The sequence below is a fragment of the Tyto alba genome, unplaced genomic scaffold, assembly GCF_018691265.1.
Source record: "Tyto alba isolate M040663 unplaced genomic scaffold, T.alba_DEE_v4.0 Super-Scaffold_17, whole genome shotgun sequence".
Lineage (NCBI taxonomy): Eukaryota > Metazoa > Chordata > Aves > Strigiformes > Tytonidae > Tyto > Tyto alba.
This window is the reverse complement of record NW_024881279.1, coordinates 14272794-14297089: the sequence shown is the minus strand read 5'-3', so window position 1 is coordinate 14297089 and position 24296 is coordinate 14272794. Positions and strand designations below refer to the sequence as shown.

Sequence of the window (24296 nt, the reverse complement as noted above, 5' to 3'; positions counted from 1 at the left end):
TGAGCATACTGTACATCACTGGGGAGCCATGCCCTCAGAATTAGGCTTTGCTATCACTCGCTACGAATCATGGATTACACGATTAAATTGAATTAACTCACAAAATGATTGATAAAAACAGACAACTTTCTGCATCTGTGAGGGTCAGGGAATTTAATGACACGGATATTGAGCCGATGCAGGCAGCTTGCAAGTGTAGAAGCACTGTCTGTGAGGACCCAGGGACACTTCATCCTTCGTGACAACTCTGCTCTTTATACCTTTTGTTCTCTGGGTCACCAGCCCCTGCTCTGCATGGTTCACACCAGGGAAATCTGCAGGGTAAGAAACATTCCTCCACAATACAAGGAGAATAAGATACGTGACTGCACGTGTGTGGCTTTATTTTTCAGTCTCTCTATCTGAGGAGCCTAATCTTGTGTACTCCTGCCTTAAATCTTTTCTTTACAAAACACTGCTATTGATCCAAATAAAACAATGTAAAACCAACTGTATTTTAACTGAGCAGATCAGACATCCCCTAATCAGTTTTCATTTCTTATATCAATCCAGCCCAAGATTATTCCTCACTGATCTGGGCTAGATCCACATGCAGCACTCTGAAGCCAGCTTCCCTGTGACAATACAAAGGTTCCTATACAAAATATTTCATAGTCATTAATTTTGACAAACATGCAGGTAACAAGTATATGGTTAGTATATTGGAATAGTGAGATTCTGCAATAGTTGGAAACACTCTTGAAATTAATAAACCTTTACATTTTAATCTGCTTTTTACCCTGTTTTTTTGCCTCCAAATCATAACATCCAGTGAGAGCAGCTGGTCGATTTGCTCTTTCACCTTCTGTTGTCTCAGTTTTCTTCCATCCTATAATCACTTCAGCAAAGATTATAATGCCACTGGCAAGAAGACTTTGAGTTTCAGTTTAAAGACTGTGTAAGCAACCAAATGGGAACAGTTTATAATACTTCTAATAAAGAATAAGAAGCAAAATACAAAGAAATTCCAATATACTCCGCAACTGTGACTCATCTGCTTATCTTTTAAGCAAATTTAATTGCTATAATAAATAAATTCTTGGTAGTTTGACCATAACAAACGCAGCGTACACACACTGTTTTGTGTGCAGATACAAAGCCAAGAGCAGGCACAATCTCATCTTTATGGTTTTTCCCTGGAGGGGAAAACTGGTGTCTCATCTGAGGCATGTTCTAAAGAAGGGGAGGAATCACTGGTGGTTTTCACATTTTAGAAAGCAAGACAAATCCTAAGATGTGGAAGAAAGTAATGATTAACTGGGTTTTGCTACCAGTTGTAATTCTGCAGTGGCAAATTGTCTGCCTCGCTGTCACACTTGTTTGCGTTTCTCAGTTTATGAAAAAATCTGGTTTATCACAGGCTGCATTGCGCAATGGATATAAAATGCTATCAATATTGAATAGAGAGTGACCTAAGTTTGCTTTTTGTTGGTAAAATACAGAAAGGCAATGACTTATGATCTATAAGTTTCCACTTATTCTAGGTAGTTACTTTGTCCAGCAAAATGTCATAGTATCACTCTGGCTTTGAGCACCAAGTTCTTTGGTGGGCAGTACAGTGTCTGTATAGGTGTTTGTACAAGTAGATACTTTGTTTTGCTGTCTGCTAGTTCATTTGCTAAATGATGTATAATTGCCCTTTAAGTCTGATGGTAAAGTCCAATTTAAGCTCAAAAAAGTTGATATCTGATTTTTCTGTGAGTTTTTAGCATCTTTCCATGGTGTGCTGTTTTCTGGCATGCAAAAGTAGTACACCTGGTAAGAATTCAGGCAGGCAAGGAGGTTGTTTTCTTTTTTAAACCTTCGTCAATTCTTTACTTCTGTTAACTGGATTTTTTCTACCATAGGTCTCAACAAATGGCAGCATTTTACATCAGACTGGCGAGTCCTGCTGCTCCCTTACAGTGTCTGACAGACCACTGTGGATTCAGGTTGGGGGCACTGAAGTTATCAGTGAATTTGGCAGGTCTGTCTGGTTTAAGCCCTGCCTTAAGTGAAGGGTGCGCTATGCTATCAACTAATCTAATACAAAGCAGGTTAGGACAGAGGTAATAAGCTACCTGGTATTTTATTTCCCTCTTCTATTTGAACACTTCAGATACAGCTGTTCTCCCTGCCCTAACCTGATGTTGGGATTGATACATATTTTATTGAAAAGATCCACACTAAGCTTCTATTTAGGGCTTGCTTCTTGAAGTTTACATCACATGACCAGACTGAGTAACTTGACAGGTATCACGTAAAGGTTAAAAAAAAAAAAAAAAATTTTTTTTGTCTCCTAAACCAGCAATCCTCAAACACTTTTGCTATGTGGATCACATCTTTGTAGGATGCACCCTGTGGGCTGTTCGTCAGCTGCTTGGGACTGTAGGCACAGCTTCCTGCCTTTGCTGAAATGTAGAAGTAAAATCAGAAAAGAATTTAGTAGCATTTTAGACTTTTAAAGAAGTTTAGTACCTAAAACAAGAAAAAGAATTGAAAACACGAGCAGGAAGATCTTGGTGAGAGACTCACAGATGACATATGGACTAGAGTTAGGGAGCTATTTTTCTAGGAAAATGAAGTTTGTTTTCTTTGTTCTTTATTTTCTTTTCTTTCCAAAGCCCTGATCTGAGGGAGTAACACTTAACAAGAATGTTTAACTTTCAGCACAAGCCAAAGTCCATAAGGAAATTTAAACTACATGTTTAAAGCCAAGCAGATACCGTATATTAGTGGGAATTCTAGCCCAAATATGTATTTACTACTTAGATCTGTCATCAATATATGCATGTCTCTTGTATCTTTTTTGATGTGGAGAGGAAAGGGCAGTGAAGGGAACATACATTTGCTATAAAGGGAGCTTGATTTACATGAAGAAGTCATGTTTTTTACTTTATTAACATTAAAAAGTTTGATCCAGTACTACATTATTGCATTAGGTCTGGGATTAGATATTTGATATCCATTGGTTTCAGGTTTTATAAACTGAGATTTGCTGCTGGTAAAAAAGAAAACTGGATTACAACAGAAGATGAGACTAGTAATGTTTCTGGAGTCCCTCCCTAGTGATGGTGTGTTGGTGGGGGAAGTGAAGCTCCTGGTACTTGCTTAGGCCATTCCGGGATCTCTCGGCAGTAAGAAACAGAGCAGAGGGGAGCTGTAGGTGCTGCCTTGGGCAGGAACGTCAGTGCCAGGTTTGTAACGAGCAGACTTTGCCACGTGTTGATTCTGAAAATCACTGCAACCGCATGGATTGCTAAATTGGTAGGTGGGGTGTGAAAAGTAAAACTGCCTGCCATCAGAATGAGGGAACACCCGTGTTAGAGTGAACTGGCCATTTCCTTAGACCTAGTAGTAGTCGTATGCATGCTCAGATAACTGAACCAAATTCTTGTTTCCTTTATCCCTTTGTAGATCACAGAAGTTTGCTGGCTAGTATTAATGTCGCTGAGGCTTGAATGTGGAATTGCAGGTGTTGGGACATACTGGCTGAACTGTCATCCAACTTTTTATGGGATTTTTGGTATTTGAGTAGAGTCTGGTTCTCTGACATACTATAAAAGCTTGTCTTTGCAAGACTTCATGGATACGTGATGCTAATTCAATATTAATCTTGTTTGGGATAATTTCTTATTGGTTGTATGCTTTAATACCCAATATTGGTTGTTTTGCAGCCTGGAATACTGTGGTGTTTAGTTACCTGCACCAACAGTAAGTACTACTGAACACAGTGGAACTTTGTCTAGCATCCTTCTCTTTGCAGAGGCTCTGCAGCTTTATCTCATGCATCTTGGAGTGGACCATAGCTAAAATAGGTTTAATTAAATATCCATTCTGAGTTTCATACCCAAATAAGGACTTATTGGAATGAATGCCTGCTAGTCTACTGTCAACATATTGCAGCCCAGTGCATCTTTGCCCAGATCCGTTAAATTTCATAATTAGTCCTCATTGCTTCTCTTTCAACTTGCCCAAAATTTCCTTCCTATTTTAATTCTACTGCATTGTATAGGATATTAAATGAGTTATTTTTCTGTGTTTTACGTTGTCCTTTTGTGGCACAGTGAGCAACTGAGCAATTGAGAAACTCCATAGTTATCTCCTTTGTCTCCCCTTTCTCTTCTTGTGGTAGGACCGTTTTCACAAACTCCTCTCTCCTAATTTTTTTACATTTCTTTTGGGTATTATTCAGAAGAGTTGTCTGTTTAGAAAGAACTTTAGGATTTTCCTGTCAAAATTCAGTTGTGTTATTCAGAACGCTGTTGTCAGCACTGGAAAATGTATACGTACCTCTCAAATAATCCTAGTAGGCAAAAGCTCAGTGGAGTGGTAAGAGGTAACAAGACTGGCCTGCTGGAACCTTTTTTGTTCTCCTGTGTGTTTTTTGAGCAAAGGGGGTTGGAGCAGATGGTCTCCAGGGGTCTTCTCCAACTTCGATTATTCTAGAGCCAAGTTTTCTCCACACTACACGAGAGGCAGGTCAGTGCAGACTGTGCTGATTCTGCACTACCCTAAATGGTTCCTGACTGGTGGTGGTCTCATGCAGGAGTTATTACTTGGACTGCTTCTATCTGCTTTATCATCATTTTATTCCAATTCTGTGGAGCAAATGGGAAAACATAAGCAATAATGGAAAACACTATTACCAGGTTTATACTTCAGTGCTCCAATGCACACTTAGGTCCTGCATTTGGAATGGCATTACAGTGTCAGATTTAGCTTTGTGTTGTGAACTGCACATCATTGTATAGACCGTATATTAATCTCCCTCCTTCGTTAGCTAACTTTAAACGTCTTTAAAAATTGAAATTCTCTCTGGACGCTGAAACGGGGTGAGATATAACATAGATTGGTATGGTAGCTCCTCTTAAAACTCCAGTCAACTGAGGAGTTTGTTCACTTGTGTATGTCTTGTGATAATGTAAATCTTTTTTTTTTTTTTGTCTTCTGCACACAATGCACATAGCAGGTGAACTGGTAACCTTTCTGGCCACCTCAGATTTTGCTTACCTACTTTTGCAACATATACTGGAAGACATTTAACCATTTTCCCTTTCTCTCCCCTTTTCAGCTCAGAGACACTAGTCAACTGCTGTTTTTATGGAACCTCACTACACTGCCACGAAGAGCACCAGCTCATCAGGACTGAAAGAAATCTGAGACTGAATGGTCCTGTTTTTCCTCTGATATCTTCACCAAGTAGTAAACATTTTTTGAAGGGGAAAGGGCATAAATATGTTAACGCTTCCCCTTGCACCCTGTTAGGGCACCTGTACCTAATGTACATTTTCTTTAAAATTTAAAAAGATGTTAGGAAATATTTTATAAAACTTTTTTGCAATAAATGACGCATGAAATTATTAAAGACTATATGACACTTACATGCAAGGAACCACTTGAATTATTAGTATGAAGAATCACTGCAAATAACTGGGGTTTTTTGTAATGTGACAGTCACGTTTGTATGTTTTGATAGGTGCCAGTGATGGAGCCAATTGCCTGGGAAGTTGACTGTAACTTTTGAACTTTTATTTTAATTCTTAACTTTAGCATTGCAGTTTTCCATTCTATGAGGCTTAGTTAGTATATAGTGCAGGTGTTAGCAGAGCTGTGATCTGTGATCAAAAGCATGTCCAAAACCAATTGTATTGTAAAATATGAACAGTCCTGCTATATGAGACCAATATTTCCCATAGAGGTGATGGAAAGGACGTTGACCACAACTCCATGTATCTCTGTATTATGGGAAAGCTCCTTCTGTGTGAATATGGTTGCATTTTATTTATGCTATTGTAACACTTAGGGAATTGAGGATTGTGGAATAACGTTCAGAAGGGCTACAACGCAGAGAGCAGCATTTTGCTTATAATACTATAACAAGATGGGAATCATGAATGGAGAGTGATTAAATGGAGTGGCGTTTCTATTTCAAACCATGTGTTAATTTTTCCTTTTAACATAAATATTTTTCAGATAGGTAACTAGTAGAGCAAAGGTTTTATTAGTGTTTCTGATGGTTGTTGATCTGAGTTGCATTGACTTCTCTGAATAGCTGTAAATCAAAAAAATAAACCCAGTGGGTTTTATCCATTTTATTCCCCTCCCCCAAAGGTGTTTGGTAAGACTTACTTCAGTGGAGCTTGTGAATGCTGGACACGCTGCTGAAATATTGAGTTATTAAATATTAATTTATTTGTCACTAATTATTTGACATTGTGTGCACACTTTCTCAGCAGTATCATTTCTTACAAAGTTCTTAGCAGGGGATTTATTATATAACTTGGGAAAATAAATATTTGTTTTGAAGAAATGAAATTGTGCACATGATCTACTAAAAGTCAAATTTTTGTTTCTATAGAAGTGAAAAGACTTGTAGTAAACTCTTTTCCTTCTTACTAATATCCTGATTTGATTGGAGAAAATAGAGTGTCTTTGTCTAGATCATGTAAAAACGGAGATACCTTTCTGAGAGGCATCTGTATCAGCACAGAGGCAGTTTCACAGCCTTCGTGTGTGAAGCCTGAATTAATGACATAGAATTTGAAGTTAGGACAACTCTATCATTTGGCTTTGATATTGGCACCAGGTTTATACTTGTTAAACAATCGGAGCCGGGGAAGTGAGAGGCTGAGACAGGCATCCAAATCCAGGATAGGCATATCAGCAATGCACATGAACTGCCTCAGCACGTGCTTCGTGCTGGTTCAGCTTCTATTTTTCAGAGGTAAATTCTTTATTTATACCAGAAATTGGATACTTACTGCCTATTTCTTAAAAACTGGCTGTATAATGCCGTACAGTAGGTTGAAATTGTACCATTTTTCATAATAAAATACAATGATTTTTTTAAAATTTGAGATTAATCTTTGTTCTACAGTGCTTTTCATTTTCACCAGTTGAAAAGGATCAGCAGTCTGGTCTTGTTTGTGGCCTGAGATTTCACTGCAACTTAGAAAAATTGAAGCATCCGATTTGTGGAAAGGGAGAAGCGATTTGATATCGTGTATGTGCTAGCCTTTCACTTCCAGAGACCAAACCCCGATTGTATGACAATGAATGAGGGTCTTGGCCTAATAAATCACATTTTTACCCACCCACACACAAAAGATCTAAACAAAAAAGAAGCCACCGAACAACATGGCACAAACCAGTTTCTGCTCAGGAAAAAGGCCCAGGACTGTATTAGCAGGGTTATTGCACATTGGATTGAAAACTGATTGATGTTGTAAGTAGAAGCCAGTAGTGCCTGCCTGTGTGACATCTGACTCTTAACCAGTGCTCTTATTTCCTCACCTTCGTGAGCACTTGTGCATAGCAGCTGAAATATAAAAAATACACTTAAGAGAGATGCAGGTCTCTGCATTGGAGAATATGGGTATATAAGCAAATAGCATAAAAATAGACAAGGTAGCTAATTGTATTTGCATTTGTTTTCACAGAAAGTATTGCAGCCATTTTGTTTGGAACCAGATTTTCATTTTGAAATGAAATTGTCAGGGATATTCTAATGATAGAGAACTACAGTAATGTATTGCTTTTCACTTTTTTGCTTTAGTTGCTTAATATTTAAGCTTTGCTCCGTGCTACCTTCTTGTCTGTATATTGAATGGTCACTATGCCTCTTTCATTTTGTAGACTTGAATGAGGAAAATACGATTCACCCTTTAAGGTTTGCTGAGAAGTAAATGATAAAGAATGTTGTGTAACATTTATTCAAATAAAGCCTTGATTTTTTTCAGTGCTCTTTTAAAAGGGAAATAATGTTGAATAATGTTTTGATGTCTTAACTTTCTTGTTTTATTAGTCCTTGATCCAAAAACCTTTGATTTGTTTTTTTTTGTTTTGGTTTGGGGTTTTTTTCTGAATTAAACAAAAAAATTAATGGAGGTTGCTAAGTCCACTGCTGGAAGTCTGTCATGCGGACAAGTCTGTCCAACCTTACCTTTCAGCACAGTGGTTAAAGGATACTGAGCCATGCTCAGCCAGCCAGATGCTTCCCACAAACAATAGGGAAGAACTTTTAATTTTCTTGTGTAATTAGCAAGAAAAGGTTATTCGTACGTTGTAGAGACAGATACAAAGACGCCCTGATGGCTCTGTTCCGTGGCCGCGACTGAGCGACACTAAATCCCAGTGAAAGGAGGAAGGTGGATGCCATGGGAAGAGGTTGCTGCCCCTTGCAGCCGCGGTCGCAGCGCAGTCGGTGAGTGCTGAGCGAGCGGCAGCGGCAGCGCGGGGCTCCCCCCGCTCCGCTGGGCACCGCGACCGTCCCTGCGGGCGGGAGGGCTCCGCGCTGGGCAAGGCACAAAGCAGCTGGAGCCCAGAGCAAGTGCTGGGCCTTTGCATCCTTGCGTGCTGCCGGCTGATCTTTTCTCTGGCTGGTTTTTACTGCAGTACTAACAGTCCCAGACAAGTCTGCCCACTGCAGGTAAGTGTAATCGGGTATTTCTCCATTTAGGGAAGAAATGCCTTGCACAGGGTTGCATTATCTTGCCCTGGTACCCTGTCGGAGGGGGAGCAAGGTGTGCTGCAACAGCTCACTCCTGTACCGGAGCTCTCCATCGCTGGCACTGCCGTCAGAGGAGGGCCACGTCGGCAAATATTTCTTCAAATGGCAGTAGAGTTGCGCTCTCCCGTTAAATAGAAGGTAGCACTTATACATATTTTTTCCCACTTTCTTTTTTATTACGATAAAGTACCCTAATTTTGGTTGAGCTACTAGGTTAAATAAAAAGGAAGCTGCTCAGGTGAACTTGATTTCTAGAAATTCTTATTTCAAGGAGGCATTAATTTTTTTATGGCATACAGTATGCCGGGAACTAATGGGTGATTCGGAGGTGCTAATCCTTTTGTAAGGTGTTTTGTTGCAGTCACCTGTTGTCAATAGCCAGAAGTCTTTCCCAAAAACTGAATTAACTTCAGGAGTGAACTGAGCGTGTGCATGTCCGCGGGCTGTAGTGACTGTGTTGTTTTGGCCCTGGGCCTCCTTGATGCTTTTGAAACCAGTTGGTGCCTCCTGTAACTGTGAGCGAACATCCACATCTGTCTGCTGCTTGGAGCAGAGCTCCAACATATGTGTTTTTCTTCTCCTTCACGGGGTTATTTCTTATTCTGTCCAGATTACAGGAACTCCCATCCTCTTTCTCTTGTTATTCGTTCTTGCAGCAGTTCCTCTTGAATTGGTTATCCTCATTAGGCTGCGGTGGAGAGGGGAAATCCTGCTGAAATGTAATTGCTCACTAATGGCTTTTCCTTTGTGACATTGTGTTGGTAGCGTCTCGCTGTGGGAGTCTGCTGCATTTGCTGCGTGACTGTGAAGCCCACAAGAGAGGTTAGCCAGACAGATTTCAGTGTTCTGCAATTACTCCATTGATTAATCTTCACTCCAGTAGTTCGGTGACAAAAGTATAAAAGTAACCCAACCTTCAGCGATGAAGCCAGTCCTACACAATGCCGCTCAGTAATAGTGTTTACTGCTGCCCTGAAGCATCAAAAGGGTGATACTTAATGAGGGCAAAAGTGCACGGAGCAGCTGCTCAGTGCAGCTCCTGGAGCAGGGGGGTTTGTGATAGCTTGCCAGCTAAAATGTGATGGATCGGTACAGAGAAATGAGATTTCTTTTAGGGTGAGACCAATGGGCAGGTTTCTTAAGGAAATCAGATAGATCGGTAGCAGAGAGACGATGTAGTAAGTTCAGACACTGTCACATGCTCCTTTTTAAGCATTATGTGGTGAGGGTGCAAGCAGTCACCTGCCTGAAGCCTCATCTGTGGCTGAGGAAATCACTTGGGGGATACTCTCGCGTTACCTTTGTGCTCCCTGGGCTACTCTCCCTGACCGACAGCATCCTCCGAGGCTGCCGAGAGTGGAGGTGCTGCTGAGATGGGTGTGATGAGGTCCTTCTCATGCTTTTGCACTTTCTGGGAAGTTGGGACTGCCACCAGGCTGGAATGATTCTCTGACGCGTGAGGTGTGGTTGTGCGTAGCGAGGAGCACCAGTGGTGCAGCAAAGAACCTGAGAAGGTTTTGAAAAGCAGCTCGTCGCTCTGCTCAATCAAAGGTAAAGCGATGCTCAAATTGCCAAATGCTAACGAGGGCACAAGGAGCCTGCCAGCAGCACGACACAGCAGTACCAGCAGGCCTCTGAGCAACGGCCGAGGCAGAAACAAGCCAATGTGCATATGGCCTTGGTAGCAACTGCTGCTCACTGTCATCATTTTTTTTTTCTCTCACTCACTCGTCCTTGCTCAAGTCTTCGTAGGTGGATTTGCTGTTCTCTTCATGCAGGGAGGGTGAGTGGAATCAGGGCTTTGCAAAGGCGGTGCGTGGTGAGCTTCAGCGTGTGCTGGGTGGCAGTAGGAGAAGGATCATGTTGTTTGCTGGTTCATACAGTGCTGGCAGCTGGTTTTTATTTGCATTCTGTAGCCCGTTTTTATGATTCTGTTCCTGTTTTTCCCTTGAGTGTTTCTGTGGTCTTTGTTTTTACTCTCTTGCTGGGCTTGGAACGCAAGCCATGGTCTTTCCACACTGGGCAGGCTGAACACCCCTACAGATGTTTTTGGGGTGTTCTGAATTTGGGGTAAATATTCAGAGCCCAGGAGGGATAGTTCTAATTTAGGAATCCAGATTTTCAGCTAAGAGCTCTGCATCTTAAAAGCTTAGGGACTGGAATTTCCAAACATGGTTGTCTTGGTCATTAAATATTAAACTAAGGCTGTGCCTGCTGGAGGGCTCATTCAAACATTGAAGCACTCTGAGCCATTAGAGGAAGGGGCTGGGGGCTCCAGAGTGTAAAAGGATCATGCCAAATGTAAAATCCCAGAGATACTAATACAGCACAGATAGATATGGATAATCCTCTCGTGATTCACTCAGTTTTCTCTGTTTGCCTTTTGAAAGACAACACTGAGAATGAGCTGTGAGAACAGGGGCTGGGGTAGCTGTACATCATACATCTTTTTATTAATGCTGCAAAATCATATCAGAAGCTATTGGTCACATCTCGGCTTAGTAAACTTGCTGCTGGCTGCAAATACCACGGCCTCAGCTGTGTTTGAGCTTGGAGCAGGGACAGACAAGTACATTTGGGCACAGCGAGAACTGTTGCTTCAAGGGCAGGGCAGGTCAGGGGCTGTAGCCATAGGCAGTAAATCCGTCAGCTTCCAGCCTCCTCCTTTCCCAAAGCTCCCAAATACTGCAATTCTTCCTTCCTCTGGTAGAAAAGTGCCTCACGATGGAGCACCTCAGCCAAGTACGCTAATGGAAATGTGTCAGTCTTCACTGAGATAAAGAAAGATGCACTTGTGAGAAGCCGTGCTCAAATGCAATTAGGCAAGCAGAGCCCACAGCCCCGCTGCCTCTCCAGGGGCCCGTTTTATTGCTTGGCACTCACTAGCACCACTGCTGGAATACATTTAGGAAGCTATTCCAGCAGCCCGGCACACAGCTACTGCCTGGACTAGATAATACCATTTCTCCTCCTCTTACTGACATCTCACTTCACTGGTGTGTCACTGCAGGGAGGGTGTTGCTCCGGAACACCTGCACCGCTGGGCTCGGGGCTGGGCCGGGGCCGGGCTGCATTTCACCTGCCAGAGTTAGAAACAGAACAGAAAAAACCTGCCCACCAATGTGTGTTTATCCCCGATGAACGGGCACCGCTAATGCCTGAGCACTCCAAGTCTCGTTTACTGTGGCTGGTGGAGGGGGGACGTTCTTGGTTGGCAGCCGCGGGGTCCCACACTTGTGCACCCAGAGACCAGCGCCCGCCCAGTCGCTGCAGGGAGCTGACGGGTGCCGTGCCCGCAGCCCCGGGAGCCAGGAGCGGGGTGTCAGGCTCAGTCGGGCTGGGAAAGGCAAACCTGGATCTGCTGCGTCTGCTTAAGGAATGCTGGCTTTGTAAACCAGCTTCTGGAGAACCAGTGGGTAAGAAACAGGCGGGTTTGGGGACTCCAGGTTCGTAGCTGCAGATGGTGAAGTTTCCAACTGGGGGGATTACCACTGAACGTGCAGAATCAGAAAAATGTGGTTAATAGTTTTCGGTTGGTTTAGGACCTTCAATCTATCAAGGCCTTTGCTTTGTCAGGGTAGGCTGTAATGACTCTGGCTTAATGCCACAGCAGCCAAGAGCCTGCCAATTTACTGTGCCTCGGCAGACAAACGGGCTGACCAGAGCCTCTGCTGATAAAAGATACTCCTCAGCAATTACATCCTTCCGAGCAGGAGGCTGCCCGGGTTTTAAAAAAATTAAGCTGCTGCACAAGAAAATGCTGGGATTCTTCCAAACAGGGAAAGCTTGTGAATGAGCAACGTATTAATGCTGCACATTAAATGTGCCCCTACACATCTTTACCTACTGTTAAAAAGAGGTGGCACTTTGATATAATTGGTTCTTGGCTGCAGCAGCCGGCAACAGAGTTTGGCTGTTTCTATAATCCCTTGGGAATAACACAGCTAATTAAAGCCTAGGAACTGGTGACCAGCAGCTTCTCCTTTCTCTCTGGCTATGTCTGTGCTAATCAGAGGTAGGTAAATCTCAAGGAAGTTTTGTGCTGAAATGTGTTAATCGGGGAAGGAAGGATTCGGCTTCAAAGCTTGGTGCTTTATCACATCCTAAATATCCCAACGCGATGAGCTGAAAGAGATTTTGGATCCCTGCTTAATAGCTGGGCGGGAGGGGATCAGCAGCGCTGTGCTTACGGTAAGTCATGGGCACGGCGTATGTCAGTCCCCCGGCCTCTTTTCTGAACTCCAGAGTGTTGTCTCCTTCAGCCGCGTTTGGGGATGGTGTTTTGGGAGACAGATCTTCGGATGTGAATGGAGAACTTTTTTTTTCTTTTAAGAGATGCTAAATCCCTCAAATCTTTGGTGAGGTTGAGGGAACTAGAGGTGCTCAGCTCCTCTGAAGGCCAGGCCTTAGGACTCTTGCAGTCAGAATCCAAAATTAGCTGGAAAAAACTGCTTTTGCCTGGGCAGCCTCTCCCAGAAGCACTGTGCTCCTGGGGGTTTGGCAGAGCCCGTGTGGGTCAGGGCGCTGGTGTTTTATGCCCCTCAGGGTGCCCTGCAAGCTGAGCTCATCTTGTGGACCTGATTTTATTCTTTTTCTGGGGGGAAACTGATGAGACCTTGCTTTGCTGGTTGCTTCTGATTTGCAAGAGGTTGGACTGTCCTGCATTTTATAGCCTCAGAGCTGGGCACTCCGGTAATGCTGGTCGAGGACGGGCAGCCGTGCCGGACGCGGTGCAGCCGAGCTGCCTGCCAGTCTGCCACGGAGGGCAGCGGCCACGGCCGGATGGTCACAAGTGGGCTAAAGCCACAGCTGGTTGCTGGGTGGGGCTGGATTTATTTGCTGGCGGAGGTGCCGGTCCTGGGGGAGACGCGGGAGGCGAGCCGGGCCGCGCTGCCCGCATGTTGGTGGTGGCAGCGGAGCTGAGGGTGTGGAGCCAGCCCGGCCCCTGCGGGGTGGCAGCCACAGCTGGGGGGGCCCCCCCACCCGGGTTTGTGGTTCCGTGCCAGGGGCCGAGTGGAGGCCAGAGCACAGAGGGGCGGGCAGCACCGCGTGTGCGCGGGGGAGAGGGGGAGATCTGGCGTGTCTCCTGGCCAAAAGGCGAGGGCAGGCGGGAAGGAGCGAGGTGGTGGTAGAGGGGCCAGGGCCTCGCCTTCTGCCAAGGGCGGAAAGAGCCAAAAGCAAAAGGGCGTCCACTGGATGGTAACGGTAACACCCCTGGGTTTGCTCCTCTGCCAGTTCGGCGCAGCATCACGACTGGGTTTGCTCAGGAGGGTGGGCGGCAAGGGGTGGCAGAGTGGGTGTTTGGGGGAGGAGGGCTTGGGACATCCCACCTCCTGCTGCAGCAAAGGGGCGTCAAATAAAAACAAATTGGATTTTGACAAGGTTTGTGAAGCCCTCTGTAGCTGAGTGGATAGCTGTGCTTTGCTAAGGAGACAGTAAGACAAGGCTTTTTCTGGGGCTAAGTGAGCTAAGTTTGCATTCTCAGGAACCCGTGTATGCACCTTAGAGCTTTGTGAAATGTTGGTTTTGGAAGCCCTGTGGGTCGGCCACTGCCGAGGATGGTGCTGCAAGGGCAGAAGTGCAAGCTGCAGCTACAAGGCTGGGTGGGTTACAGAGACCCAGCAAGTGTCTGCTGCCAGGGACAACCACAGGAAGGAGAGCAGATTGAATTACTAAGTATGAGACACTGCAGGGACCCAGTAAAGTTATTTATAAAAACTCAGTGATTCTTCCAATCCCTTGAGTAAGTCAAGACAGACACTGGAAATGGTGCTGGAAAACGCCATACTTCACTGTACATCTTGGATTTATGGGATGGAGAGCTCTATTGTGGGGGAGGTCATCTTGAGGGGGCTGAGCCCAGCCCTGCTGGGGCAACTCACCTGCTGGATTTTTAGTAATTTAGGTTTTGTGCTAACCCAAACACCCACTCTGAACTTCTTCTGTGTCCAGGTTTAATTCAGGAGGTGGAGCTGGCTTGAGTGGCAGAAGAGAAGCAGAGGGTGAAGATGTCTCTCCTGGGTATCCCACTCCCATCATGCATGAAGAGGAAGAGGTAGAGGTAACAAAAGTGATATAATCTGAAATTTAGTGTCATAAATAACCCATACTGAAATATCAGAGAGCACATAGAGGTTTCTTGTTCCTCATTCATACTCCTAATATTCACATATAATAAGATGGTTTGTACAGTCTCACAAATGAGAAAAAATAATGATATGAGTTTTAGAATATGGTCATGTAGTGGGATGGCTTAAATGGCTGGACTGGCCATTCCTGGGTATTACCTATTCAGGAAGGGTGGAGTAAGTAGAGGAAGAAGCAGCAGCAATTTTAAATACTGTAGACTAAAATGGCTACGGAGCACATATCAATCAGCATGGTGATAAATGTTAGGAAACAGGACAAATGGGCCCTCACCAGAAAACAGATGAGCTACTTTTCAAGTGCCCTTGTAATGAAAAGATAAACTGCTAGAGATGTAAGGGACACTCTGAGTTTCCTAAAATTATTTCTAGAAGGGCTTTATAATATGAGATCTTGGATATGTTACTTTGAGCCATATTAAAATGTCTAGAGGCAAAAATCAGTGTCCTGGAAGTTGGTGGTTATGGACAGAGTCTGGAGTTGCCCACAGATCTATGCACATCTACCCACATATAAATGTACATATTTTTTTTCCATTTCTACCCCTGCTTTAAAAACTGTAAAACTAGAAGGAAGAATTGGGTAAACTTGACTAGAAATGAGAAAATGAAAAAGAAAAATGTAAATTTCTAAGATGCTAGACAGAGGAAATATAAATTTATTTTTAACTGCAAAATGAGGTAATCTTTGGCTATACAACCAGGAATTTCAATAGTGACATGAAGGCAGCAATTAAAAAATAAAAACAGTGCATATGGGAAAACAAAAAAGGTAGTTGCTGTAAACCTGATGCAAGAGAATACAATCTTGATAAGGAAAGCTTAAAAAAGACATGACTAACAAAGGTAAGGATGATATGAAAGAAATTTTAATCTATTAGGAACAAAAGCAATATTCAAAATGTGGTGGGGGCCTGTTGCAGACAATAGAAGTACTGGTGTTCGGTATTTCTCGATTTAAAGCAAGTGGGATGATGTATTTGCCGTTCTGTTAGCAACCAGGCAGAACAGTAACAGGACTGGAAATATGCCCAGATATTTCTCCTAAAATGGCCAACTATCTCACCCACTTTGCCTTTCCCGTGTGCTGGATACAGAGACAGGTCAGTGGAGCAGCAGAGGGCAAAGATGACAACCCAGGTTAATATAGGCTGGTTAATCTGACATCAGGGATAGGGATCTGAAAACAGGATCAGAAATCCATTAATGAAGAATTAAAGGCAAACATGTAGTTAAAATCCATCAAAAATAGACCTTGTCATTCAACCAGGCTTAGTAAATCTAATTATAAAGATGCATCACCTGGCATCGCACTCCCCAGCATACGCAATACGTACAGATAACTACAGTATAAAACAAGTGAGGCACCCACGGAGTAAAATTGTCCCTGACAGATCTCAAACAGTTTGCCACTGTCCTCCAAACAGGGATGTTTCCTGTGAGATTCCGCTCAAATCACTACTAGGCCTCGAACTATTTGACACTTTCGTCAGTGGCTGGGAAACAAATCTAAAGTCCCTCCTGAAAATGCTGGTAAGCAACATGGTAAGAGAAGACACAGAACACCATATATTGCTCAGTAAGCCAGGCCTGCCAAAGTGACTTAATTTTGCATTTAACTGTATTAACACGAGGAAGAAAATGTCATTCACAGCTGCAGGAAAGGGGGGAGTACCTCAGCTATCCCAGAAAAAAGCTGGGGGGGGCGGGTCTAAAACTTAGCACATCAGTTGCCAGAAGGGTTAAGATGGTCTTTGAGGGTAGGAAGAAGGAAGAAGTAAGAATGGCATGCCTTCTGTACAGAGCAGAAGGGAGACAAATCTCAGCGTCAGTTCTGATGTCAAAAAATGGAAGGTCTGAGGCACAAACATTATGGAAATCCTGGAGAAAGTTCTTTGTAGGGAGAGACTTAAAGCAGCCCTGTCTCTTCAGCTTATGGAGAAGACCAACAGGCCCCTTCATTGCTATGACAACACGTTCAGGGAGAAAAGGCCAGGTACTAAAAGGCTTTTTATTTTGCAGGCAGAGTAAGGAGGAACAAAGGCTGGGAGCTGAGGACAGACACCTCAAAGTGGAAAAAAGGCTTGTTACAATAAAAGTGAGTAACTACTGGAACAAATTATCAAGGAACTTGTTGGTTTAAGAGCACTTATATATTTAAAAGATTATGTTTCATAAAACATTTTTTTCCTATTAGAGGTTGTAAGCCCAACATGTGTGACTCAAAACATCCTGGCACTGTGCTGGAATTGTGGCCAATTACACCAGGAGGAAGTACCAATTACCTTTCTGGTGGCAGCTGTGATGACATTAAAAAAAAAAATCCCCTAAAAATAAAAAGCAAAGTAAGTGTAATTGTTCAGGATTTGGACAATGCAAAAGGACTTCTTTCAGGCAATTAATTGGAATTTTACCTAGAGGAGAACTTGCTCTAATGGCAGATAACACATTTCAGAGGTTTCTGGTTTAGCTGGAGAGTGGCACTGACCTATAGATTTGAATCCTCAGTAATGGTGTCCCCAATTTCCAGTGACACTAACCTGCCTCTTTCACACAATGCAATTAAATTACAAAAACAAGGGTGGAAGCAAATCAGCTGCAATCCTTCAGCTTCATTTGTTCCTCCCTTCATTTTAAAACTATAGGTATGCATCAGGCATCCAGCAGGGAAGTTGCACACTTATTTGATGTTGCATTTGCACAGCAGGTAGTAATTTCAGAAGTTTTGTTGTGCTTTTATTTTCCAGAATAAGTTGACCAGCCTCCACCCCAAGAAGGCATATTTGCAGCCCTCCAGCTGTTTAAAGATGTGAAGCAGGAACAGAATGGAAGGGAAAAAAAAATTCTCACTGCACTCATTTGTAAGACAAGCAGCACGTTGCTAAAAGCCACTGCTTGCAACTTTGCACAACAGCCATACGGTGGTAACTAACAGAGACACACACACTGTGTGTGTGTATCAAGATAGCAATCAATTGGTCATAACAAAAATACGTAGAAAATTTGAAGCCTCCATAGTACTTTCAAAGTGGTTCCATTTTTGTACGCTCTGAGGGTGTGTGTATATATGTTGCAGCCGAGTGAAACCCAGGGCCCAGACCCAGTCTGCTGCACCTTCAGTGATGCAGGACTAGTGTCGATGGCGGTAAATGAGACAAGAGCCCCTGTGAACTCCTTTCCCCACCCTTCAGCCCCTGGGGAAAGTGAGCTACAGTCAGGGGCCAGCCTCCTTTCCCACTCCGGGTGGCACGGAGTGTTCTGCCACAGCAAGAACTGACACCCCGGCCCAGCCCGCGCTGACCTGGGAGCCCCAGGGAAACGCCGTTGCGCTGTACCCCAGTGCCTCAGCTGGGGCACAACCTGAGTTTAGGAGCTTCAGCCCAGCGCTGCCTCGGCAGCAGCTCAGCCAGCCTTTGCTCCGCAGCCGTCCGAGGTTCAGGAAAGATTATTAGCATTTGTTAGTCCCAACACTCTGCCCAACCCTGTAAGCCTTCCCTGCATGTGAAGAGCTCAGTTCAGAAAGCAGAGTGGTTGTTCAGCCTAGCTGGACCTGCACAGCCTCTCGGGTGGCAGCACTTTTCTTCCAGCACACTCCCCCCCCCACGGCCTGGGCAAGCTCAGCCCTCTGCCCCCATGCCTCCGGCTGGCAAACCCCTCTCCAGCACTGGGGGAGAAAAATCTTCCTTTAAAACCTCCCATCCACAGTGGGTAGGTGTCTACCCCTTTGCCCAAACTTTAACAGTAAAGGAAATTCAGCCTTGCACATTAGAAACTTTATTCCACTAAAGCATGGCATAGTTACAGTTTCAGCACATGGAAATCCTAGAGGCTGTTTGATGTTATTTTCTTAAGTGACATTTTAATTATGCAGAAGATGTTAAAAGCTGTGCAGGCCTCACTCTGAACTAGGGCTTCACTCTTCCTCTGACACGACATTTTAATTCCCATAAATTTAATACATACTCACTGCAGACTTGAGATAGTTTACAAACAAACAGGTAACCACAAATTCAAAACTAAAAATGTAGCAGAACGGAGTTAAACAACAATCAAAAAACCCTCCACAGCTGCAGAGACAAGTGAAAATAAAGCACCAAGAACACTTTAGCTTGAGAGACTATTCTTTTCAGGCATACTCGTGTAAAGACTGGAGCTCTGTAATTTCAGTCCTTAAGTACGCACAAAGAGACTTCTGGAAATAAATTCAAGATGACAACCCATAGCCAACAGCCACCACTAATTATTTAATTAAACCATATATTGAAATCTGCATGGAGACAACTGAAAATTTGCCTCCTATGTAAACATTTCAGCATCAATATAAAAACCAGCAAGTAATAATTACAAAAGATACCTCTTCCCCAAAATCTGAATGAACTACTTCAACAGCACCTATCTAGATACTTGAGTCTTCAAGATCTGTGAAGATCTTTTAGAAGCAACTTTAACATCACTGATTTGTTTGCCATTATGACTATCTCTAATATGAATGAATCTCACACAAGAAAATTTAGCTGATTTTATGGTATCATTACAAAGTGTGTGTGTATAGATAGATATAGGCACAAAATTTCCTTGTTTGGCTTCAGAAAAATTAATAAAAAGTAAACAAACTGTGGTGTATGGGTGGCCTGGGGTTAATTAATTGATATCGCTACACGCAATACAAAAGAAATCCTAGAATCACAGAATGGGTTGGAAGGGACCATAAGCCCATCTAGTCCCACTCCCCTGCCCCGGGCAGGGCCCCTTCCCCCAGCCCAGGGGGCTCCCAGCCCCGTCCAACCTGGCCTTGAACCCTTCCAGGGAGGGGGCAGCCACAGCTGCTCTGGGCACCCTGGGCCAGGGCCTCACCCCCCGCACAGGGAAGAATTTCTTCTTTACATATAATCTAAATCTGCCCTCTTTCAGTTTCAAACCATTACCCCTCATCCTATCTCTACATGCCCTTGTTAGAAAAAAAATACATGCTTCAAATGAATGTCTTGCAAGTATGTTATTTGTGGGTGGCTATAAGCACTTTTAACAACACTACCACCATGGGAAGGACTCAAATAAGGCAAGAACTTCACAAACCAAACCACCAGAAATACCAAGCCTTTATTACAAAGAAAAATTATTCCACAGAAGTTGGCTTGCTTCCATGCATGCTGGCAGTCATATCCACCTGCTGAGTGTGGAGAAGTGCTTCTGCTAGATTCATTAATTCCCCAAGACACAATTAGGCTTTGTTCTTGGCTACAGGTGCGTGAGCATTTTGATTCAACTGCATCGCTTGACAGAATTTTGGTGCCAGCATTGAATGGGCCAAAATAATGAACCTGACTTGGATAAGCCAAACACTGCAAGGGAAGAAAAAAAAATTTAAAAAAGTAATAAATCACACACTGGACATAGCACTAAGAGAAGTCAAATGACTTGCTCTACATCCACATTGTAAATAATGTCACAAGCAGGGAAATGAATATGCTCGAGTCTTATCTTCACTTGGGGAGCATGAAGAATGTTTGCTGAATCCTTTGATTGGTACGTGCAAGTACACGATCAGAAAGCCTGAAAACCAGCAGAACTAGATTGAATTCATGTTATCTATTGTTGTTTGGATTTTGAACAAAATTGATGGAGTATGAACCAGTTGATGAATCCTGTTTTATCTGGAAATTTTCTGTTGACAGGCCAAAGGGGCGGAGAACCAAATTTCCCAAATCCTTCAGTTTGCCTGCAATGAAAAGGAGAGATAACACGTTAAGTATTGAGCAGAGGGGAAACTCCCATTGAATTATGCCCAACTACACAGTCCAGCTCTACTAACTTATCTACTAATTTAATGTAAATGCTATGGAAATCTCTGCAGGTTGTTGAATATTTAGGCTCTTAACATGAATTTAAAAAATCCTAGTTGTGACGTAGTTACTGTCAGCTTTGGGGTTGAAAACTGATCACCATGCTGGCTCGGAACAGCTTGCCAGGCAGCCCTGATGCAGAGCCAGGGGGTGCAGACAGTCCTGGCTGCGTGGTTATCGCTATTTCCTCAGTTATAAGCTCTTGAAGCACAAGTATTAACAGCTCACAACAAAACACTGGTCTCCCCTATACTTATGCTTGAACGTAACTCTGATAGAAAACTGAATGTTGGCAGCTAACACAAAAGTTTCAGTTCTGGTCATTTTGGATGCAGCTACAGTCCTATAAACAATCAAGAACATCCGTCAGTCTCCTCAACTACCAGAAGACACAATGGAAGCCAGTGTTCAAACTGCTCACTTGTAATTATTAAGAATCCTTTTATAAATCTGTATATTGGTATAAAGAAAAATAAAACAAATTCATCCTTGCAACTATGTTTGCGCCTGCAAATTATCAGTTCCATCTGAAGCATACAACTTTACAGCCATTTTGCCTGCAAAAAACCACAGCATGATGTCATGTCACATGACATCATTAACTCACTTCGAAACTACAGTTCTCCAGGACTAACTTATCACTGCTAAAAGCTCTAAACAACTACTATTTAACAAGCATTGTTAAATATACGTAGGGCATAACAGTTAATAAAATCCAAAGGCTACTATCAATATACATCATACATGATTTCTGACTCTAGAAAATGAATCTTGCTACCACCTATAAAAGGGGAAGGGCAACAAAAGGACATTCTTTTTAAAAAATCATATCTATATTGAGATGACAGAATAGATAAACAAGAAGCAGAGGTAATAACTTCAGTGTTGGCTAAACACAAGCTAACTGAGTCCCTGGCATGACAAGACAAAGGAAGAAGACGGTCAGTTTTCCAAGAAAAACATTATTTTCCTCCTGGCTTCAATGTAGAATTGTAGATGAATTTCCCAAAGAACAAACAGAAGTTTAGACAAGTTGAAGCCTACCCTAGGTTTGCATCCACAGGCTACACACCACCGTTCAGAAAGCCTTCTACTTTTACTGGATTCTTCAAGGCAATGGATTTTGTTTTGCTGAGAGTTTTGTGCGTGCACATGGTGGGGGAAAAGGGACAACAATAGCCGGCACACAGGAAATCCAGCTGAGCAAGTGGTCACAATCACGTAACTAAAATATGCAAATGCCACACCTATTCCTACTTGCACGTGTGTGCTTTCAGCAAGCCATCTTGAGTCATGGGAAACTTCTGTTATTCCAGTCATCTCCACCTGTTTCTATTTCTAAACTAACATAGTAGAATCTAGCTGCAAAGTCATATGAACACCTATCATTCAGTTTGTTTGCTTTTCCTGAATTCTTTTGTTTGTTTGAAAATCCTGTTTCTGCCCAGCAGTGCAATCCTCACTGCTGCTATTAAGTAAGTTTCCTCACTACAACGCACCAGCCAGAATGTAGTTGAGGCTTTGTTGCTAAGCCATGCTGAAGCCGTAACTTCACAGCAGTGATAAAGTAGTACAGAAACATAAGGAGCAAAGCCCTACGTAAGCTCTTTACAGAAAGAGACAATTTATGTTGCATGAATGGCGTTCAAACAGATCAAGAGATTTGCCTTGCATGACACTGCAGGCCTGTGACCATGCTCAAAACAAAAATCATATCCAAGTCTGAATTCAAGACAGGTTAAACACCAACACCCTAAACCAAAATATGTTATTTTTGCAATCACATTTCCAAAATTGAATCGCAATAGGGGGAGCTTATTTGAACACATTCGCAGAAAATACAAAAAGAAACAATAGCTGGGGAAAAATGTAAAATTTTATTCTAAGGAACAACTTAGAATATGTCCCACATAAAGAAGCCAACAGCATTACTCTGGTACTCCTAAATGTGCCAAAGTAATCTTCACCAAAGCGCAGGTTCACAACTGGGTATCTATCGGAGATTGGTGTCATTATTTTAAAGCGAGATTTGTCTTTGAGAGTCAACATGGAAACTCCATGGCCTTACAGTGAAAAAGACGACAACCTTTGCTCACAACAGCAGCTAGTTGGTGAGACAGAATTTTTCTTCAATTTGATTTTTTTTCTGTGTGGATTAACAGATGAGGTGATTGAGTGATCTGCCAAAGTCATTCCAGTGAGTGGCTCAGCTAGGATTAGCTTCTTTGTACTGGTGGTGGTGGGGGGGTTCTTTTAAGCTACACCCTATTTAAGCTAACTATTAAGTTCATAATTTGATACTGCATCCTAAAAGCATTGTGGTTATAAAACTATAAAGTTGTTCATAGGATCTCTATGACTGGGATGAATAGTTGCTATTGTACTTCTAGACAAACATTTGGTCATTGCTTAGCTTCAGGTGTGGGGTGAGAACTATCTTTGTCTACTGGTGGAAGAATCCTGGCATAGTCTGGCATAGCTAGAGCCAGTTGTGAACAGCTCACAAGTTATCTGGGCGCTGCAGCTGCCTCAGGAGCAGGCAGACGAGTTTGCCTGTTTCAGGAAACTGTGAAAGGTTTTTTCTAATGGGAGTTAGTATGATGGCTCTTTTCCGGTCATACTAGAGCCAATAAACACAGAACTGCCTTGGTATTCTTGCTTGTACCTAGGCCAGCTCTTTGGGAGAAGCTAAAGTATTAAATATATCATACAGTCTTTATTCTTCATCTCACTGGGATTGAATAATTAAAACAATACGGTCATAGGTCACCATCTTGTTCTGTCACTTAAATCTACATACAGCAATGCCTTTTGGTGCAGCCACATTTAATAAATTGTTAATGAAGCAGAAGAAAGCCTTGCCTTTTCCGGGAACTCAAGCCCAAAGAACTGCTCCTGCTGTCTTGGCACACATAAACCCATCATTGTAGGGAAGCACTATTTCCTCCTCCCCCACTCTCCTTTTATCCCTAAATTAAGATCTGTAGTTAAGTCCAACCTCCCCCTCTCCCCAAAGAAAAGCTCTCTTAAAACAGAGACTGTGCTTGAAGGAAGGAAAAAGGCATGTGGAGCTGTGACTCAGCTGCAAAGAGTTCTCAGCAGTCAAACACTCACTTGTCCCCAAGCAGGGTCACGTTCTCCTCTCTGAGACTGTATTTTCATAGATCTTGTTCTTTATACATTTTAGGGAGCCTATGTCTACTTTCCACTGGAACTCCAGCATGTTAACTTTCTTCAGCAAAGCAATATTTTAGAGGTTAACAAGAAAACTAACTAGTAAAATCAATTTAGGGCTCAGAAGTCTGTGATTCATTACTCACCTAAACTGCAACGTAATACCCTGCTGCAAAAGGCAGATGCACAAAAAGGTTTCTCGTAATTTACATTAAGATGTAACAGCCAAAATTAATTGTTATTCAGTCTTTCTGGCAATAATCCTAGTACAGTTGCTAGTGTTAATGTGGAGTTTGGAAGTTAAAAAGCTAGATATTGTCTGTGTTAAGAATTTTTTTGGATAAAAGACAAGTTTTCTGATGAGGTCTCATCTCTGTATAACTTTCTGTATTGCCAACAAGATTTCTTAAGCAATTAAAAGAGCAAGGGCAAATCCTTTTCCCTTCCCTAAATGGTGAGGACGGAATTAAAAGTAACTATATATTGGCTCGTGTTTGAACTATTTAAAGTGACCTCCCTACATAGAGTATTGAGGTTTAGCAGCTTAGTTGCAAGTACAACATACCCTTCAGTATAAAAAAACCCAACAAATTCGTTCTTTAG

The 24296-nt window shown here is 42.8% G+C and overlaps 2 protein-coding genes across 9 annotated transcripts in view; one reads left to right on the top strand and one right to left on the bottom strand.

Annotated features, from left to right (window-relative positions):
- Positions 1 to 24296, top strand: part of PWWP2A (PWWP domain containing 2A) — a 54263-nt gene that overhangs the window by 24150 nt on the left and 5817 nt on the right. For 2 of the 7 annotated variants that reach the window (XM_033005486.2, XM_033005441.2), the window contains exon 3: positions 5093 to 7773. In XM_033005486.2, the coding sequence (XP_032861377.2) occupies positions 5093 to 5106 (14 nt within the window). In that variant the 3' untranslated portion in view covers positions 5107 to 7773. Of the gene's footprint in view, positions 1 to 1886; positions 2088 to 5092; positions 7774 to 14482; positions 14592 to 16698; positions 16775 to 17423; positions 19430 to 24296 lie in introns of those variants that run through there. The other 5 variants (XR_004408946.2, XR_004408945.2, XR_004408947.2 and 2 more) reach the window with 5 other exon arrangements.
- TTC1 (tetratricopeptide repeat domain 1) overlaps positions 19758 to 24296 on the bottom strand; it is a 33159-nt gene continuing 28620 nt past the window's right edge. For both annotated transcript variants that reach the window (XM_042789931.1, XM_042789930.1), the window contains exon 8: positions 19758 to 20395. In XM_042789931.1, the coding sequence (XP_042645865.1) occupies positions 20262 to 20395 (134 nt within the window). In that variant the 3' untranslated portion in view covers positions 19758 to 20261. The remainder of the gene's footprint in view (positions 20396 to 24296) is intronic.